This window comes from Amblyomma americanum, chromosome 6 (assembly GCF_052857255.1).
Source record: "Amblyomma americanum isolate KBUSLIRL-KWMA chromosome 6, ASM5285725v1, whole genome shotgun sequence".
NCBI lineage: Eukaryota > Metazoa > Arthropoda > Arachnida > Ixodida > Ixodidae > Amblyomma > Amblyomma americanum.
The window spans coordinates 4,933,279-4,954,267 of record NC_135502.1 but is presented as its reverse complement, the minus strand read 5'-3'; the positions used below and the strand labels follow the sequence as shown (position 1 = coordinate 4,954,267).

The window sequence follows — 20,989 nt, the reverse complement described above, 5'->3', positions numbered from 1 at the left end:
GAAAGGCTAACAACTACAACAACCTCCAGACCTTCCACTGGCACAGAAGAACGCGGGTTCTCCGATAGGAACGCCTGTGAAGGACTGAAGTTCTGAAAGGCGCAAAAGACACACACATTAGAAAAAAGGTGGATGACACAAAGAACGCCTACTACCAACTGAGTTTATTGCGGAGACACCCTCTTTTACAGGCCAAGACTTATCAACCACGAACCGGAAGCAGGAAATCATGGTTTGAATTCACAATTTCGAAACACCATCGGCAAAAAAGAAAAAGCCACAAGAACACACAAAAAACCTCAGAATCTAGAACTACACGTGGCCGTCTAAGAACCCCAGCTCCTGGCGGCAGAGTTTAATCGATGAAGTGATAATGCACGTGGACCCAGCTTTCTGTATATGATAGGCTTCGATAATCTCTCTTTCAAATCGCTCCCTGCCTCTGCCGATAAACGTTGCCTGTTCCAACACCGGTCCGCAATCTCTGCATTCCCTACAGTGATCCGGCAGGTTGCCCCTGTCATTGTTTTTAATTGTTCTTCTGTGCTCGCTAGCTCTCTCCTTGAAACACCGGCCAGTCTGGCCGATGTAAGCAGATCCACAGCTGAGCGGTATGCGATATATGACTTCGGACTTGCAATCGGTGAACCGTATCTGATGTTTGATAGCGCATCTTCGGGGTCGTCTGTTCATTATGGAGCAAATTTTTTTTTCATCATGGAGCAAATTTTTGCAAGCTTGCATGGTGCTGAAAAAAACACATTTACACCATATCGGCCCCCTACCTTCTTTATGTTGTGCGCTATCTTATGCATGTACGGTATAACGATGCATGTACGGTATTATGCATGTACGGTATTAAGATAGCGCTCAACATCAAGAAGGTAGGGGGTCGATAGGGTGTAAATGTGTTTTTTTCAGCACCATGCAAGCTTGCAAAAATTTGCTCCATGATGAACAGACGACCCCGAAGATGCGCTATCAAACATCAGATACGGTTCACCGATTGCAAGTCCGAAGTCATATATCGCATACCGCTCAGCTGTGGATCTGCTTACATCGGCCAGACTGGCCGGTGTTTCAACGAGAGAGCTAGCGAGCACAGAAGAACAATTAAAAACAATGACAGGGGCAACCTGCCGGATCACTGTAGGGAATGCAGAAATTGCGGACCGGTGTTGGAACAGGCAACGTTTATCGGCAGAGGCAGGGAGCGATTTGAAAGAAAGATTATCGAAGCCTATCATATACAGAAAGCTGGGTCCACGCGCATTATCACTTCATCGATTAAACTCTGCCGCCAGGAGCTGGATTTCTTAGACGGCCACGTGTAGTTCTAGATTCTGAGGTTTTTTGTGTGTTCTTGTGGCTTTTTTCTTTTCTGCCGATGGTGTTTCGAAATTGTGAATTCAAACCATGATTATGTGTTTCCCTGCTTCCGGTTTGTCGTTGATAAGTCTTGGCCTATAAAAGAGGGTGTTTCCGCAATAAACTCAGTTGGTAGTAGGCGCTCTTTGTGTCATCCCCCTTTTTTCCTGTGTGTGTGTCTTTTGCGCCTTTCAGAACTTCAATCATGAACCAACTAGCCCCAAAGCAAGTTCTTCTGTGATGACTCTTGACAGGACTCTATCTGACGCACACCACACAGAAAAGCATGGCTAGAGGTAAGCCAGTCACGGTGGCAGGAGTCACAATCCAACTCTCATCTCCGCCACCCATTAACACCCCTACCGCCTTGACTACGCGAAGTTCCCGCATTGCGGTCACCGCCTTCCTCTATTACCCAAGCAGGACTGCAATATAATTCTCCGGCACAGGAATGGACTTCCTCTCAAGTATTCCCTTACCCCTGAGATGCAATTCACCAAATCTGCCGTTCCCCTATAAATATCAGCTCAGGATGCGCATCCATCAGGCCTCCAACATCGTTATCACCAGCACCTCCGATCTTTATACGGCAAATCAAGTGTAACAGATCGACCACTTTTGCTTGCCTCCAAGACCTATGCAATCGCTACTTATGTGGCAACCTTGCAGACCGCCTCGAAGGGCGTCATTCATGGCCTCACCCCCAACACTTCGGAAACCGAGTTTATGGATGACCTCTGGACGCCAATTCCCGGCATGGAAGTCCTCCGGGCTCGCATTGTGGGCGCCATCAGAACGGCTGTCTTTGCCTTCAACACTCGTAATCTTCCGCGTTCGGTCATCTACTGTGGAGGTGAACTGCCCTGATGCCCGTTCAAGCTGACCAAGCAAATCTGCCACCAAGTGGGCCTCCGCTCCGACGTCTCTATCTTCCCCACCTGCGGTACTCTCAAGTCAACCACCAGACACCCTTGCGCCCCGAAGTGTGAATCCTGCGGGTAAGCTTACCTCACCCGCACACGGGAACTTCTGCAACACCTGGTTCCAAGCAGGACCCTACAAACACAAACTACATCCCCCAAGGCTCGAGTGGATCGCCCAAGATGGTTTAGATCTAAAAGGAACTCCTTAGAACAGCACCCCCGAAAGCAGACCCCAACCCCAATGCGCATGGCAACCAATAAAACGACAGTCAGCTAGCCAATCAGCCCCACCAAGGGGCATAGACCGCAATTGGGAGCACCAGCCTCCAAACCACAGGTGAGCTGGTCAGTTGCCTCCTCTGCACCAAACACTGGATTGCCCGACTCAAGGCCGAAATGTCACGCCTTAAAACAAAACTACTACAGCACATCACCCAGCCCACGCCTCATCCATAAGTTCCGGGAAACCAGTCGCATAACACCTCCGCGCCTGCTCCAGTAAAGCCTCCCCCCGCCTAATCAATTGGCCAGCAACGCCATCTCCTCCCTCCCTCCCCCCTCCGCCCCCCCCCCCATAAAACGACTGCGCCCTTTACTCCTGACGAGTTAGAATACTTGGACCATATAAAGAAAGATATCTTGAAGACCGTGCCACAGCAGCTCTGACAATACCAACAACAAATACAGCAGCAAATTACCTCCTTTCAACAACAAATCCAGCAACAGCTGATTACTATACAACAACGTGTCCCACGCACGGCTCTCCGCGTATTGGGCGGCCATCTCCGACATGATCATGACATCACCTGGGTCCCAGGACATGCAGGTCTTGATGGAAATATTAGGGCCGATGCCCTAGCTCGAGATTATACCTCCCAAGCGGGGCACGCTGACTCTACCCTCTACCCTCTCTCAACCCATTTTTCAATTCAGCGAGACCCTCCGCCTAAATAGGCGTCTCTACCCTCGCCACATAAACAACTTTCCCTGGCGGACTCAAACCACCTAAGACGCATCAAACACACACTTTCCCCAAACTTCACCACCTACACCGCATTCATCCAACGTTATATGCATACAAGTCCCTGGTGTGGTGATATTTCTACATTCACACACCTTACATGGGCATGCACAGCTAAACCCAAACATTTAAAGCCGCACAACGCGGCACTTGGGCTGTGGGAGCTAGGTGACGCTGGCCAGCGGCACTCTGGAACACCAGGAGGCCCTAGTCGCAAGCCACTTAGTCCTGGACTGAGGACCCCACGCACAATCCTCTCCGGTGTCCTTGTAATAATAAATGTTTATTTTCTCTCGCTCTCTGGGACCCAACAAAAATTTCTTAAGGGTCCCAACCACTGTAAGCTAAACATTTCATTTAGACGACAGCAAAAAATACCCTATTTAGCAGCAAACATATCAGAGCAGTATGCATTGACCACTAGTGAAAACACCAAGTAAAACATTATTTTTAGACTAAAAACAATTCTGTTCCTATTCAATTGCAATTCGATCCCAATATTATTGTAATTCTATCTGATCCTATTCTATTCCCCTATAGTAGGTGCAGTTGTACAACATTCCTAGAAGGAGCCAGATAATGAATCTTCACGGAGAACAATAATTCGATGGAAGCCGGTGATTATACGAAAAACGTTTGCAATGCTTCCATTTTGCGGTACGCATTTCAGGGCACGAATTTCCCCAAAAAAAGCTCTCGATTTAGCACTGCTAACCACGAAATACTGTGCGAAAGAAGTTTTCGAATCGAAAGCTTCACTACTCTATCTCGTAAAGATTTCGCGGTGCTTGCGGTTTTGACCTTCAAGTGAGCCAGAGGTCAAGCCCCTTAAGGCGCGTTTAGGGTGTCCACCGATATATGCGAAACAATTACTACGCAATTTCCTTTCCTCAAAACCCGTTCTTCAATTTTCTCCGACCCACCGCAGTGGCTCAGCGGTTAGGGCACTCGGCTACTGATCCGGGTTCGAACCCTACCACGGCGGCTGCGTTTCGATGAAGGCGAAACACTAAGGCTCCCGTGTGCTAAGGCTCCGTGTAAGTCTGTGCGATGTCAGTGCACGTTAAAGATGCCCAGGTGGTAGAAATTAATCCGAAGCCCTCCACTACAGCACCTCTTTCTTCCATTCTTCTTTCACTCTCTCTCTTATCCCTTCCCTTACTGCGCGGTTCAGGTGTCCGCCGATATGTGAGACAAGTGCTGCGCCATTTCCTTTCCCCAAAAGTAGAATTAATTGGTTTTTGGGGAAAGGAAATGGCGCGGTATCTGTCTCATATATCGGCAGACACCTGAACCGCGCCGTAATGGAAGGGATGAAGGAGGGAGTGAAAGAAGAAAGGAAGAAAGAGGTGCCGTAGTGGAGGGCTCCGGAATAATTTCGACCACCTGGGGATCTTTAACGTGCACTGACACGCACAGCGCACGGGCGCCTTAGCGTTTTGCCTCCATAAAAATGCAGCCGCCGCGGTCGGGTTCGAACCCGGGAACTCCGGATCAGTAGCCGAGCGCCCTAACCACTGCGCCACCGCGGCGTGTTTTCCCCAAAAGCCAATTTTCATTTTCAATTTTTTCTTCGAAAGCAAAGGAAAGGCGCATAACTGGCCCCCTAGGACGATGGACACCTCAGTCGTGCTTTAAGCTACGTGGGTAGTGACAGACGTGCGCTGCGTGCGTTGGCATTCACAACGTTGTAGCAGAAACGCGGCACTGAAGCTATAGACCGTCAGCGTTCTTTGTGTTCATTGGCGTTAGCGTTGACAACGCTCTAGACTCCGATAATTTTGAGGAAAGGAACGCGCATAACAGGCTTCCTGGCGCAGTGGACGCCTCAATCGCGCTTTGCGGTACGTGGCGGTGGGGAGAGAGAGATATGTGGGCTGCATGCATTAGCGCTGACAACGTTGTGGCAGACACGCGCCACTGCAGCAATAAGCCGCAGCGTTCACTGGGAGACCAACCTCTCGCGATCAACCATTAATTCAACAGCCACCTTGCAGGGCTAGCGCGTTGCCTATCCAGTGTGCGGAACGCACCCAACGCTAGAGGCCGAGTCACGTCTACTTACCCGATACATCACAGCTTCGCTCTCTAACCAGGTTCAGCAGTAGTTGAACCGCGCCAAAATATTTATTTCTCCATGTTGGCCAGATCACACTTACTCAAAGTGGCGTTTATTGCTCGCCATTTACCGCATCACGTGACTAACTTCAGAGGCTTCACCACATTTTCATGTTATGAGACCAGTAGTGCTTTCGGACTAAAAAAGCTTGGTTTACGTTACCAATGCTGAAGCCACTCGAGTTAAGTAAGTGCCTTTTGTGTTATCGTCAACGCATGGAACGAACTACTTAGGAGCGCTGGTGCCGCTGTCGCTTTCAGGGACCAACCTCTTTTTACTTGTCCATGTAAATAAATGAAAAGTCTTTCGCTTTCCTCGCGCTGCGGCGTGATATAACCCGATGGCACGCAGCTGGCAATTCTACCTCTGCATGAATCTGCGTAGCCGCCACCGCACTCCTTCTCATGTGTGCGCCAAGTTCGTGAAGGCAGTCGCAGCCCTGCCGCGACCCGCTCCCCCCTCTCCCAGCAGATGCTGCATCAGGTAGTATTCGGATGCGCCGACCGTGTGCATTAGGTCATTATCTACTTTACATTCACATATCCCTGGGCATCCTCATAGCGCTCCTGGCGCAATGGTGCAGCGGTTAAGCGGTGCGCCACTGCCCTGCGATGGCAGGTGCTGCCACCGGTGGGGTTTGTCAGATCTCGGTTGCTCTTCCCGAGCAACCTATCGCGACCAATCATTAATTTAACCACCACCTGCCAGGCTGCATGAGGGCGCCATCTTTTTATGGGTATCACCGAGGGTTATTGCACACAGACGAGTTTTCGCTCAATGGGGCAAGAAAGGCTTGCGCCTTAAAAAAAAACTTTCGCCTTCCTGTTCTATTTTATCTTACTGGTAATATTGTTAGAACTGCTTTTTAAGTAATAACTACACTATCTTGACATGGAGAGCGACAGTATAAGGGCTTGGTGGGAATGTCACCCGCGATGTCTCGGTAACTCCGTTTATCTTTTACATACGACGCTTGAGTTTCCTGCTTTTATGCTGCCGATGCGTCTCATCTGGAATCACGATTACTTCAGTTAAGTATAATAACTCATTTCGCTTCACCTAAAGCCTCGAATACTAAACAACGACGACGATGTTGCTAGTGTCTATATGCCAGCACTTACCCTGCAGCCCACCTCTTCACTTGTGGAGGAATCGCGACGGAGAGACGAAACTGGTGGGCTCTTGAAATTGGCATGAGCTCGCAAAGGACACTATCGATCCACGTCGAGTCTGTTTGCGCATTGTACGCTCGGAACGATGGACAAGGCCCCGGTCATGTCGGGTCTCGACCGAGCACAGTTGCAACTTCGTTGTATTAATGAAAAGCCAAAGGAACAAGACCCCGGGCCGTGTTCTTTACGCCGTCTTCCTTCGATGCAGCTCGTAGCCGTGTGTACTGCAGCTAAGCAAAAGCGCGCAGCTTAGTGGAAGCCGAAGCTGACGTCACCTTCTGTCGAAATGTAAAAAGCTGCTCTCTCATGAGGGTAACTTCCCCTGTGAGGCAGCCAATCGCGACTTACAATCCCAACATTGCCAATGAATCAGCCAATCACAAGCTGCTTTTGCCCGCTGATAGCTCTCTGGATTTGCCCCTGACTATATCTGTTCAGCTGAAGTCAGCAACAGCATCTGCAGTGCTGCGCAGTTTTAGTACGACACGGTAGGACACATTTACTGTAACATGCTCACGGTCTGCTCAACTTATTAGTAGGCGTTGTCATGACGAATGGTCCCCACGCGCGTAATGACCGGCATGTGCAGTGTACTTTTGCATTGTGGCCGCCGTCATTCTTATCGTATGTCTGCGTGAAACCACTCTCTTTTGTACATTTATTTTGCCAGTGTCTCCATCGACATGGCAGACTTCATAGACATTCAACAGGCAAATGCGAAGTTGACCTAGTGGGTACACAATCGAACAACTACACCGCGAAACATAGGACACTGGGCGATCAGGTTGTTTTCGTTCTGGCGCGCATACTTGCATTCTGCGGATTACAAGCTTCATTTGTCAGTCAGCAACACGTCTTGTCTATGTCGTCTGATGTCCCAGGTTTTGCGCTTTTCGCTTCTAGACATTCATCAAGCCTGACTAATTTCTTAGCTAAAAGATGTGCGATGTATAGTACAGGCCAACAAAAGGCGTGCCATACCTTGCGGGAGTACGTTTGAAAAAGTACCGCCCACTTTCAGGAAAAGAAGAAAAGTGCACATCTAAAGGAAAAGGCAATACAGACTAAAGCGCACGCCTCGACTCCGTCTTATCCAGAAATATGCTCTAAACTGTAATCATGCATGTTGGTACTAATGCTGGTCATAGAGACTGTAATGATGTCGGCACTAGGAGTATTTCTAGAGTTGGCCCGCAGCCGCTAACAAAACCCGTGTCTGGGTCCAGCCTGGGTTTCCCATGCCTCCGCTCGCGATGGATGGCCTCGGCAGAGAGTCGGAAAGCGCGGACTGCACGCCGGAGGAACAGAGTTTCGTTGGGTGCGGTTCAATTTTAACGAAGCAGCGACAGTGCGCGGTTTAAAGCGCCAGCAGTCGCCCGAGGGCTCAGCGTATTTCTGGGTAGCCGTGCACGGCTGGCCCATTCATAACGGCTCTTGGGCCTTAGGTGTGCCGTGCATCATCTTGTGAGACTCCTATTGGAAGCCGCTCTCATTCGCTATCGGGCTGACAAAGACCACTGAACGTCAAATGAACATCGCTCACTCTATTAGTGCTCCTTTTCGATAAGCTGTGCAAGCACTGCGTTAAAATGTGCAATAACGGCAGTCATCACCATGGTGGATCATTGCGCATCTTTGTTAACATGCGGGATAGTGACCAGTCGACGTTGCAAGGTGACTGCGACATTGCACTTGTTCGTATACCGTAGCAGCGCAAATAATATACTTCAATTTGTTTCCACTTGACGCTCAATTAAGGCGGTCTAGTACGATCTTTTTGCGAATCCTTGAAGCCGGCGCTGAAGCAGGCGCGTAGCTCGAACCGTATCCTGCTTCGTGGCGTCCCTGCGAGAAAATACGGCACTTCACTCATCACGCACTTCCAAGGGGTGAAATTTCCACGAAGGGTGCAACAGTGCGAGAACTGACCCTTTACAGGCATGAAGCGCTAGAATTAGGCTGCTCTCAACAATTTGGCCCATTTTTTTTTTGTAATGTCACGCAACACAAGGGCACAGAGACTTTATCATATCACCCTCAGTACACCAAACTAAAAAAGCTCCTACTAGTCCACCTTATTCGGCCACCGCGGCGACTCAGTGGTTACGGCGCTCGGCTGCTGACCCAGAAGACGCGGGTCCGACCCCGGCCGAGGCGGTCGAATTTCGAAGGAGGCGAAAATCTAGTGGTCCGTGTACTGTGCGATGTCAGTGCAAGTCAAAGAACTCCAGCTTTGGGACGTTAAATCCCACAAACCAAACTAAACTAAACCTACTAGAGGTCAACCAAGTACACTGAAAACATACGCATCTTAGTTGCCACAGTCATTGTAGAATGAGGCAAAGGCCGTTGTCTCTAAGGACTCCTTTCTTGAATTCATTTCTTTTTTAAGCATGAAACGTTTTTTAGCTTTCATTCTTCAAATTCAGACGAACACTGGAAACAGCGGCAACCTTGAGCTGAAAATTAGCACGAAACTTAATTAGGACGAACATGAAGTAGAACATGGATCCGAACCTTCCCGAGCAATTCCGAAGTCCGAACGGTCTTTTGCCCAAAAAAAGAATTTCGCTGTCATAGCCCTGAGCGGGACTCGAGCCAGGGCAGGCACAGAATAGCCTCGTTTCCCGATGCCTGAGACCACTCCGCCACTGTCACATGGCTCTCGCATTCTTCCTCTACCTCCTTTAAATCGCCATCCTAATCCTCTCTCATCCGACAGTCCTACGCTTTCAGATCCTCGGCGGTAGTAGTGCTGCCACTATGGCCACTGCAATGGGGCTGGATGAGCCAAAAGATATGAAGATTCCTTATGTCGCCGCGGGCAGCTTTCTGAATCCGTACACGATGGTGAGCAGGGTGGCCGAACACGTCGCTAGGGCCGACAGACGGACGGACGGACGGGTGGGTGGGTGGGTGGATGGATGGATGGATGGATGGATGGATGGATGGATGGATGGATGGATGGATGGATGGATGCATGGATGGATGGATGGATGGATGGATGGACGGACGGACGGACGGACGGACGGACGGACGGACGGACGGACGGACGGACGGACGGACGGACGGACGGATGGATGGACGGACGGACGGACGGACGGACGGACGGACGGACGGACGGACGGACGGACGGACGGACGGACGGATGGATGGATGGATGGATGGATGGATGGATGGATGGATGGATGGATGGATGGATGGATGGATGGATGGATGGATGGATGGATGGATGGATAAGGCTGAACCCATTAAATCGGACGGTAATTCAAGCCACCTAGCCATGACTTGTGAAATTTTACTCTTGTCTTGAATTTAGCCACCAATCAGATAACCTTCGCTTGCTTACTTTTGCCCGCTTAAAATCTACTTTTCCTTCACTGTCCTTAAGCCCCAATGCTTTTAATAAATCAGCCCCGCTGCTTTCCACTGCAGGGTGAAGCCCTTTACAGAAAAGTACAAAGTGTTCAGCCGTTTCCTCCTCCTCTCCGCACGCAATGCACAACGTGTCTATCTCGTGATACCTGACTCTATATGTCTTAGTTCGCAAAACTCCCGTCCTGGCCTCAAACAACAAATAGCTTCCCCTGCAATGATCATAGATATTTTCTTTGGAAATTTCCTGCTTAAAAATCCTGTATGTTCCCAGTGCTGATTTCGTCAGCATCCCTGTTTTTCACAGAGCTCTCTCTGTTTCTTTAACCTTTTTCTTAACCGATAATTGCTGATTTGCCCCCTACTGCTGTCCAGATATTTGCTTGTCAATTTTCTAGTTCGCTTTCTCCGGGCGAGCGCCACGGCGCGTCAAGCAGCGAAAACAAAGAGCGACACGTAAAGTCCCAAACGCGGCCGCTGAACGCGCACTGGAAGAGAAGCGGCTGATGCCGACGGCTCTTCAGGCCACGAAAGCAGCCAGGGAGACGCAGCGTTCGTCTGTGTCGTGTCTCCCTCGTTGTCCATGTCAAACTGCGCGCTGTACTGTCTAAAATCATCCTGCCCGTGTCGAATAATAGAAACGGGCCAAGGCGACGGCATGTCCAGCAGCCAAGATACGTGGCCGACACACAAGTGCAGCTACCACCGTCTATGAGCCGCCCTAAATGCAGTGCAACTTTCCTGCAATGCATCCCATGCCTACATCCCTATCGGCAACGAGATATCCGTTTGTTAGTTGTTTTTTTTTTTTGCCTTTTAGCTATTTGTCAGTCCAACCTTGGATATTGATCTTCATTTTGTTGCAAGCAGACCCGCCACACAATGACGTCAGGGGCTCCCCATAACGCTTCCGGTGGAAGAACTTGCAGAATTTTCGACGCATTACGTGTTCGAATTGGTGCCGGTGCAAAAGCGACAACTTTTGTGGCCACTCTTTTTCCGGTGTCCATTACCACACTGAGACGCCGAGCGAATGTTTCAAGTAGCCAGACAGTCAATTTTTCAGAGGCGGTAGAGGGATCGCAAACGGACCTGGAATATTCCTCTGCGCAGATCACTGCAGTCAACAAGAAGCACGGAATAGTGGGGAACCGGTTCCCGCTTTTACGGAGAGTGTGAACATTTCTGCCTAGTGTGCAGAAGGTGCAGCTGTAGCCTTCCGGGCCACGTTCGCAATGCAAGCGACGGTCATGTTATGCGAGTTAAACTTCTCTTTAATGGGCTGAGCATTATGCATTAAACTGGCTCTAGCCTTTGACGTAATCAACTGAAACTGCAGCGTCTAGCTGGGTGCACAAGACACGAGAACAAGAACAAAGGCGTTACATTAGTAGCCGTATTTGTCTTGCGGAAACCAACGCTGCTTGCATGGTTGTGCGCTCAACACAGAAGCGAACGCAACACGCGCTCTTGATCCAGGCAGTGGAATATCCCCAAAGCAAGTCAGGGAACAAAAAGGCCTCGACTTCCATAATTTATACAGCAGGGGCCTCACCCATGCTGTACCCACTTTCAAACTGGAAATGGTTCGGAAGCCCGACTTAAGTGTTGCATGCATGCACAAAAATCGGACAAAACAAATATTTCACTTCAATATTTAGCGATAGTGCTCCTTTGAAGACAAGCAAACCACAATCAAAAAGCAGGCGGTCCATTGTGCTCCGGTACCTTGAGATCCTAATGGGCGTCACTCTGTCGCTTCCGAAGAAGAAATCGAGTATTTTCTCCTTCAGGCCCTTGAGCATTGAGAGAAGTGAGAATCCCAGCCACATGCCCAGGTAGCCACCCATGTAGCCGAAGGCTTCGACAATCTAGCAGAGATGGAAAGAGGGATTGGAGGCGGAAGCCTTGTGAGATTGGCATCTCTGGCAAAATGAACGAAAAGTACAAACGGGTAATCGGGGGCTGATGGAAAGACATTCGCCAAATCAACGCAGTTGCATTCAGAGGACATTTTTGGTGCTAAATTTGGTCAGGGGACAAGAGTACATCAGAAAGCAGCCGATTACGCCATAGGCTGTAAGTACCTGCCTGAGCACCGCAGCCCACTGCGTCAAAACCACCCCGCTACCCTCGGCAACAGGGGTGTCAAAAGACGGGCACCTAAGTGTACCGTGTTGTCCATGAAATATTGTTTCAGTGTTAGAATCACTTATTCAAACATTTTATTATGTCCCGTACCGGTAATTGACAAAAAATAAATAAATGCGTAGGTACACTTCTTTGCGTGAAAAGAATGATTAAGGGGTTGGTTTCAGGCGTGTGAGCAGTTTGTGCACCTCCCTTGTGTATTACCTCCAATTGAACTCCAAATCACACTAGGGTCTGTCACGATGCAAAGCAGTGCCTCTGCAGGTGCGCACAGTGGAGCCACCTTTGGTTCTGCCAGAGGTCTGTGAGCATAAAGCGAAACAGCACAATCCTATTTCGCAGAGAAAAGTTTGTCATGCTTTCTGTCCTTTTCGTGAATGTTTCGCTTGAGGCTGCACCCAGTTCAAGTACGTCAAAACAGCTCTAAAGTGTATGTGAACTGTATCTACGACACGAGTACTGGAGTGTGCGCCTATTCTAAGTAGAGAGATCTTAAAACGGCCTGAAAAAAAGTGTTCTGACAAAAAGTAAGGGCAAAATACACTGTGTTACGCGCACTTGCTCAGGAAACTGCCAGCACAAGGGCGCCATTTCACCATTTACAAGGGCGCAATTTTACCATTTACGGGCACAAGTACCGAATGGTACTTGTACCCGTGACGTCGTAAAATCGTTCATGTGGATGTGACCCCATCTTCCGGGCATCACGTCTCGCTGAGAGCGCCCGAGGCACGTCCAGAGAAAACGGGCAAAGCCACTCACCGTGAGATTAGGCTCGTAGACGAAGATCTTTTGCGTGTCCGAGGAGAACTTTATTGTCAGGCCAAACAGCTTGACCCTTGAAACGAGAAAGGCAACACCTTGTTTTCAGCTGGCGCGCATGCCTGTAAATTGCTGATGGCAGCGAGCTTTCACTGTTCCTTACTCGTCGTTCGTTAGGAACTTGGACTGGAAAATGATAGAGGAAAGGAAAAAGTAATGGCAAAAGTCAGAAAAAAGCGAGCGGCTCGCAATCGGCGCGCGTTTATCTCATATTAAATTTGAACAAATGAGAACAAATGAGAACAAATTGACGCCTTGTGCATCGAGGTGCGGGAAATATCTAAGAAACTACAATGGAGCGGACGTAAGCTACACCGTGTGAATTTATTGAACGTTTAAAACTTTTTATTTTTTAAAATGTGAGAGATACGTCAAGGCTGTATGTGCAGGCCTGCGGACTACAGAGCAAGGCGGACATTTTTAACTTTTAACTGAAACTTTTAACTGAAAAAAAATTGCAAAAACCCTTTAGTTTTGATTTTTTTGGGCCAAGATTATCTTGAGAAAATGAAGGAATGAAGGCTGTCAAAAATCGAAGGTGCACATGAGCCCAGTTGTAAAAAAAGCAGCACAGATGTTTGTTCTTTGCCGTTGACTGCAAATTGGTGTCAATTAATATGTTGAAAGAGGTGTCACGCACTCCAAGAAGAGAGCAGTGATCGTTAATTGTTGATTTAAAAATAAATTCAAATAACGCCATTCTGACATATTTTGCAGTCCTGAATGTCGGTATAAAGCTCAGCGAGCGCCCTTTCCGCCGCCCTTGTATTGCACTCAATATTGCAGGACTGAAGGGTTTCTTTTTCTTTTGCGTTACGGGACGCCCCAGTGCAAGACAAGCATGCCAGTGCTAATCATTCAAGGGGAATTGAATTGTACACTAGCTTATTTTCTTTCTTGACACTGATTCCTTCAAGACCTGAATCATGCTCAATGAGTCGGCAAGGAGGTTCAGGACGGGCGTTGTACACTAGCTTATTTTCTTTCTTGACACTGATTCCTTCAAGACCTGAATCATGCTCAATGAGTCGGCAAGGAGGTTCAGGACGGGCGCTTTATGAGCGAAGATTACTCGTATTTTATGACCAAGCATTCTTATACATACCGAAGCGACCCCCATTCCTGTGAGGCGAACGTCGTACGTGGTGTCCCTGTACAGAAGGAAAGGCTTTTGAGCGTGATAAAGATAAGACAGAGAAGGAAACGGCAAAACTGCTCACTTGCACGGCGCCCGGCATTTCTTTCGGCACACCTTCAGAGTGTTGTTTTGACTGAGCCTCGCTACACAAATTCCTGAAGAAGGAAGAGATAGAAATTAAATGAAAATCGCTCTCTACGACGTTTTCGTTGTCTACGCTGACACTGTGATGGCAGGAGCTAACGAAAAAACGCTGATCAGTGGTCGTATACTGCAACGATACTTTCGGTCCTTTATTATTTCGCCTGTTTACCATTGGTGAGCACGGCCTTGATGCCTACCTTGATACCCGCTAACTGTCAGCGCCAGTGTCGCCGGCGGCAGCCACTAGTCACGAAGGTGCAAAAGAATAAATCTGGGAAAATTAATTATAAAATACTGCTCCAGTATTGCGGCCACAGGTTCAGAGCGCGAATTGTTCCCCGCCTAACGAGCACTCAAACGCGGCATCAAAATTTTACAGACGCTCGAGGAATCGATCTATGACGCACTTGTATAACCTGCCTTTATATCTCCAGGGCGAAGTAGGATTTTATTCTAGTAAACTGCTCTACGTGTACTAAGCAAAGGGTTAAATAAACTAGAAGGGACACTTAGGCTCCGCCTTAAGGGTATGACGCGATAGCGTTAATGAGTTAATGCCCATGCATGCGGAATTGGTCATTCTCTATTGTTCATTCACAGATCGCTGGGAGTCCTCATACCACTCCTGGTGCAGCGGTTAGAGCGATGCGCTAGTGCCCTGCGATGGCCGCAGGTGCTGCCACCGGTGGGGCTCGTGCGACCCTGGTTGATCTTCTCGAGCACCCTCTCGCAACTAATGAATAATTTGATTGCCACCTGCCTCGGCGGTCAGTTCGCTCACAATCTGGTGGGCAGGTTGTGATAACGTCACAAGGTCATGTGACCTATAATCCGTTTTATACATCAGGTGCAATGCTGTCAAAGCTAGCCATCTTGTTTGTGCTCTCTGCATCCGCGACCAAAAAGCAGTGCGTTCCCTGTGGTGAGCGAAACACAGTAAATGCTTTGCCTGCAGGTTTATTACACGACACATTTGTCATGATCTTGATTAAATGCACTCTTATTGCTGACAACACGCTGTCGCTTTCTCGTGACTTAGTCCCGTCGGCAACAAAACAAGCGCGGAGTAACACGGCTTCCTTTATTTTTCCGCGCGGACTATTTCCGTACCTTTCACAGCGTTGCACCTGATGTATGGAACGGAGTAGGTGGCCCACCTAGGCTGCCGGAGCGGCCGATTGTTCCGGCCGCTCCGGCTGCGAGGCTTCAAACGGTCGCCCACGCCGGACATTTTTCTGACATGGGGCATAACGGTGCCGCGTTAAAACAAGCACGTACAACGTGCCCTCACCGGCGCTGCCTGGTGCACACGCCCTGGCGCCAGTGGGGCCTGCGAATCCAAGCGCCGGATCCACGCAGCCGCAGTGTCTTGTCTGCAGCCGGATGTGGCAGTCCTGAAGACAGGTCTGAATGCGTCGAGGGTGGCCAAGATTATAACGAAGCAATGCTAAGTCACACTCAATCAGAGAGAAACTTTGCCGAAAAATAAAACGTCTTGTCAGACTTCTGGGCGCTCGTTTGCAAATGGTTATGTTTGCTACCCAATTTCGAATCTTTTTCTGACGACGAAAAGCAACTTACAGAAGCACCTGAACAGGTCCCAGCGTTCAAGGTATTGTTTGTAAAAACGTTGCGATTAAACCTTGGGACCCGCGTCGTAGTAGCAGTGAACAGAAGAACCTTTTCCGCGAATGAAGCGTTCCATCGGAGAGAGAGGGTGGGAAGTCGTGTCTCCCGTGTGTACTCACGTCTTGATTCATAAATCCGCCGTACGCGCTGTGCTTGCCGTATTTGGCGTAGTCGGTACACTTGGATGCATAAGGCGGCGGCAGGCGCTTCACTGTTTGCTGCTTGAAAGAGAGAGAGCTCCGTTGTACTGAGCACCGCTCTGCCTTGAACGAGGATGAGTATATATTTGTGCAGAAAATTAAAAAAAGAAATTACAGAAAATTTTTCCCGGGATTCTATAAACGTGCGAAAGCAGGACTGCATGAACGAGAACGGCCACGATGAATACAGAGAATTCTCTGTCTGTGTCTTTGCGCCGCAGATGAAAGTTGATGAAGACGACGATGAGCAATGCACAGCGGTAGATTGTGTGGCAGTGATTGGGCATGTGCCATAGTATGAGGACAACAACAACAACAGTGTAACTCGTGGAATGACCAGCTGCGGCGGTAGCCTAGTGCTGTGATCTGTTCGCGCCGCCGCGGGTTCGAATCCCAATCGCAGCAGTATTTGTTTGACTTGTTTTTATTTCCTTACTTCACTTGGCACAAACCCACAAACGTCGCAATATCTTGCTCGGGCTTTAAACCATCGAAATAGTGATTTCACCCTAATACTCCGTCCTGAAGGTTACAAAAGCGAGCGCATTCGCACTGCGACATCTGAGCACAAAGAACTTTCAACGACAAAGCAGTTCTTACATAGATAATTTTTACAGTGCGTTTGAGAACAAGTTCAAGTTTACACTGGAACATGAATTACTTGTTTCGCTTAACACAGCTGAATTAGGCAGCCAACACTTGTATCGTGCGCCATAAATGGCAAATCACACGTTGCTGAGACAATACGCATATGCCGTAAGCAAAATACATCTATAAGAGTGCAGTTGAAAAAAGAGGGGGAAGGTAAACATGCCCAGCTACGGCGTGTCTGCGTCTGGAACCTAGGAGATATCCTTGCAGTTCCTAACCCAAAGCACCTAGAATCGCAATGCACATCACTGCGCCTGCGTAAGAACTAGTCACTATCCGTTGAATGGGCTAGCACTTGCCGCCAACAGTGAAAGCGGAACGCCGCCGTGGGAAGCACGGTGGCGGGACACGAGGCGCTTCTGAGCAAAGAGCAACCGTTTTCTGCGAGGTGGATGCAACTGAGCCTCTTGGTACCTATCGTGTGCTTGAAAGCTGCATAGGCACAGAAAAGCGCCATGCGTGCTGCATGGCTTCCAAGTTGACTCTCAATGCGACTCTTTCCCGCTCCAAAGGAAAGAGGAATTGAAGGAAAAAGAGGTAAAGAAGCCGCTAGCTACTTCGCTGAGATGGAAAAAGAAGGCTCCGCAATAATTGCAAACGTTTCTGCAGAAATTAAAAAAAAACAAATGAAGCGCGTAGTCTTCATGTTGTCAGACAAGAAACTGGTAGAATATGCACTAAAAACACGTAGAGAGAGAATGATTAACGGAAAACAGCCAAACAGCAGGCGAACTTGCGTGACGGATAGCACATAGGCAACCCCAGCTTCTCCCACAATGGCCGACAGCTTGTCCGGGAGGCACGTCTCGGGTCTGTGTACAATCACGGGAAATTTGTTCGCCTGTTCAATCGCCGCCGACCCACTCGTCGTCCAATACACGTCCATCTCGAGCTCTGGAACGGAAAGAAGAAAACGGAATGAACAGCACTTTTGGACACGCCCTTGTTTCTGCTCGTGTTTATACCACCAGGCATCGTGAGTGGCATCGACGGTTAGGAATTTTAGACTAAATTTTTGCTATAAAGACAGCACTTTCCCTTTAAAGTAAGGTATTGCTACGATTGAGCAACCTAGAAATTAAGCCGAAAGTCAAGTGCAGAGTTCTTTTTTTCAATGACAGCTGAACAAAACACTTATAAAATCTCTAGGAATAAGTTAATATCTTCTGCAGGCGGAGCAGTGCGAACTGGAACCACGGTAAACCAAGAATTGGGGAATAGAAACAAATCTAAAAGCTGTTTCGTAATGTATTATTGAAGACCGACTCCCGCAGAATTTGGCAGTGCTATGCGCGAGAGCTATTAGGTATCACCCAGTTGCGGTAGCAGGCAGATGTCCCAAATTTCAAGGTACGTCCCAAATTTCCGCTCATCAAAAAACAAAAGCAGTAACCCACCAAAGACCGTCGAACAGTATGCAACACTCCGTGGCTTCAACCTTAAGAAATTAGGGTCCCCAAACTAATACTCCCCGAGGCAAGGAAAAGAACGACGGAGCTGCATGAAAGAAATACAATATAAAGTTCTTCACGGGTGCTATAAAAATGACTGGGCTTTCTACACGATGATGAGATAACGTGTATGGTAAAGTGAACTGGGGGCTCTGGTTGCCATGTAATGTCCTCCTTCGAGGAATGCCCCATTCTTGTTTGTTTCTCATGAAGGAGCGTTTTTCTTTAAGCTTAAGTCTAGCAATAATCTTCAGAACGTTGGATGCGCATTGCGGCGAAAGCCTAAGGCAATGAAGCAAGCGATACTCAAACGTGACATGCACGCAAATATTCCTATACTGTTCAGTTCAATTCAGTGAATTTTTATTCCTTAAAGACCCTCATTCAAGGGGATGTTAAATAAGGGGTGGAATTACAGCTGAGTATAGGAAAACAAACGGCGATGATTATTAAGCCTAGAATACGATCAGGTAGTCTTTAAAAGCAGATGATGAAGCGGTCACTGGGGACTGAGGGTTAACAGGTTTGCTCATAGAAGGTTGTGACCAAGCACTACACCAGGGTGGCCAAATCCTGTTCTGGTGAGGGAGTGCGTTGTCGGTTCTGGTCACCGAGATCAGGCCACACCCAAGGCCTGCTAATGCAATTCCATCGACACGCTGAGATTTTCTTTTTTTCAAACCCGGTGGAGAAATGCGCGGCACCAAGATTCGAACCCCGGTCCTCTTGCACGTGAGGCAGACGCTCTTCCTGTACGCAATCGCTGCATCACCATTCAATATATGCCCCATTGTGAGAATGATGTGAACTTATTACGCCATGGTACAATGTAGCCTAGTATATTTCATCAGGATTTTAAATCTTTCAGGCGAAACCTGCTGCGCTCACTGGAAATCTTAACTTTTGACTGTTAACTGTTTCTAACATTCATTGTAATCGTCTGCATCGTTTTCATTGTTCTTTTCTAATTCTTATAATTGATCTTTTCTCTTTCACTGCTCTGAGTCCCCCACTGTAAAGGCCTATGGCTGTTGATGGACACATCACAATAAATTCATTAATAAATAAATATTAATTTACCAGCAACAGCAACAACCCGTCCTTTTTTTTTTCGCCGCTTGAAAAGACTAAAAAGTAAGTTTCGAATAAAACAATGTGTCCAGCTGAATCTGCAATGAAAAGTCCTGACTTTTCAAGACAGGTTTCAGCTTCTACGGCCATCGCTGTGAAAGCAGCTCGCGCGTGAAAAGAGGTGAGCGTGTAAAAAACTACGGAGGACACTTAAGACTACGTATACGTGCTGTGAATGCGAAAGCATTTGTCTCTCATCGTGGGCCACTAGTTCACTACATTTGCTTACAAGTTAGTGTTAGTTAGCAATAGTACTGATGCCGTAAAGGGCTTCAATGTAAAGGTATTTAAGTCAAAGGGTTTTAGGTTGAAGGCTATTCGGACGAAGGCCTTTAGAGTGAAGGTGTTTAGGTTGAAGACCCTTAGGGTAAAGGTCCTTAGATCGAATGACTTTAGGTCAAAGGCATTTAGGGTGAATACCTTTATATCAAAGCCGTTTACCATAAAGGTCACCACTAAATGCATTTGACCTTAAGGGTGAAGTCATTTAGGGTAAACGCGTATCACCCAAAAGCCTTCGCCCTATCGGCCTTTGACCTAAAGGCCATTGGTTGTCTATGTATAACACCGTTTTCGGGGCGAGGAGCAAAACCCTGCATATGACGTCCCTATCACTATGACTACACCATGTCTGCAATGCCTATACCCACTGATTAACTGCCCCTTTGGGATCACGTGGCTGGCCTGATGACGTTTTGCGCTCAACGCCGACGCCGGGCTTCGTTGCTGATGAGCCATACAATGCTTTTGCATTAGTAAGCAGGAGGTGCACGTGACCCGGGCGATCAAAGACGACGGCTGATCCATTCGCTCTTACTTGGAATTTGGTGATTTATTCTAATCCGAAAAGGCCACGGCGTCCCACGGGCTGATTCGGGGAGTCAAACCCCGTGCGACGTTGTAGCGAGCACGGTGGGCAGCAAGAGTGACTCACCCCACGTCCACGGGGCCTTGCACTGGAGGAATGTGCTGCCAGTTTCCGCGTACTCTATCAAGTCCAGGGTGTAGCACATGTGGTTCGGGTGGCGGTAGTAGGTGCGCGCTATGCTGCGAACGGGAGACGCCCGTGAGGCACAGAGAAAACTTTTAATGCGACAGCATTAGAAGCCCCACGAGGCCAAAATTCGCCTATTGGCTGGAGGTAAGTGACGTCACCCGACGGGAGCATTCCCATTGGTGGAAGAAAATGAGGGGAACCATCCCCGGACCTACTTTTCTTTGCAGCGAATCGCAGAGCACGTCGGATCACTGGACCGCAGGTAACACTCGAACATGTCGGCCGCAGAAACAGCCACCTTCGCTTGGACTTCCAGGTCGTATGCCAGGGTTGCCAGTCGCTCACGGCGTGGCTTGCAACCATGTCCAGAAGTAAGAAAAAAAAATCATTCGAAAACCTGCCTAGAGCAGCTGCTGACGCATTGCGTCAAGTTCAAAGGCCGCAGAAAGAGTCGCTGGTCATAATCATACACTAAATAAGGAGAAACTTGGATTCGAAAAGTTGCATGCTACAGTTACAAATCAGGAAAATGTTACTGCTCGCACTTTTGCCTTTGCGCATATACAGGCAGATAATAAATCGTTTCAGCATCCGACTCGGTTTGCATTAGGTTTCGGTCGAATATCGGCGATCAGTGCCAGTATTACAAGATCAACCTTTCCATACTTCAGCTGGTCCATCGAGAAAATCGAATTTG

The 20,989-nt window shown here is 48.4% G+C and overlaps 1 protein-coding gene across 1 annotated transcript; it reads right to left on the bottom strand.

Moving 5' to 3' along the window:
• Positions 1 to 7,347: 7,347 nt before the first annotated feature.
• Positions 7,348 to 20,493, bottom strand: LOC144094529 (degenerin deg-1-like). The gene is made up of 10 exons (XM_077628445.1): positions 20,230 to 20,493; positions 17,447 to 17,607; positions 15,982 to 16,080; positions 15,525 to 15,639; positions 14,172 to 14,244; positions 14,057 to 14,102; positions 13,055 to 13,077; positions 12,892 to 12,967; positions 11,707 to 11,849; positions 7,348 to 8,448 (listed from the first exon to the last, which is right to left on the bottom strand). The coding sequence occupies exons 1-10, from the start codon at positions 20,306 to 20,308 to the stop codon at positions 8,367 to 8,369; spliced, it is 897 nt and encodes a 298-aa protein (XP_077484571.1). The 5' UTR covers positions 20,309 to 20,493; the 3' UTR covers positions 7,348 to 8,366.
• Between the last annotated feature and the right edge of the window lie 496 nt (positions 20,494 to 20,989).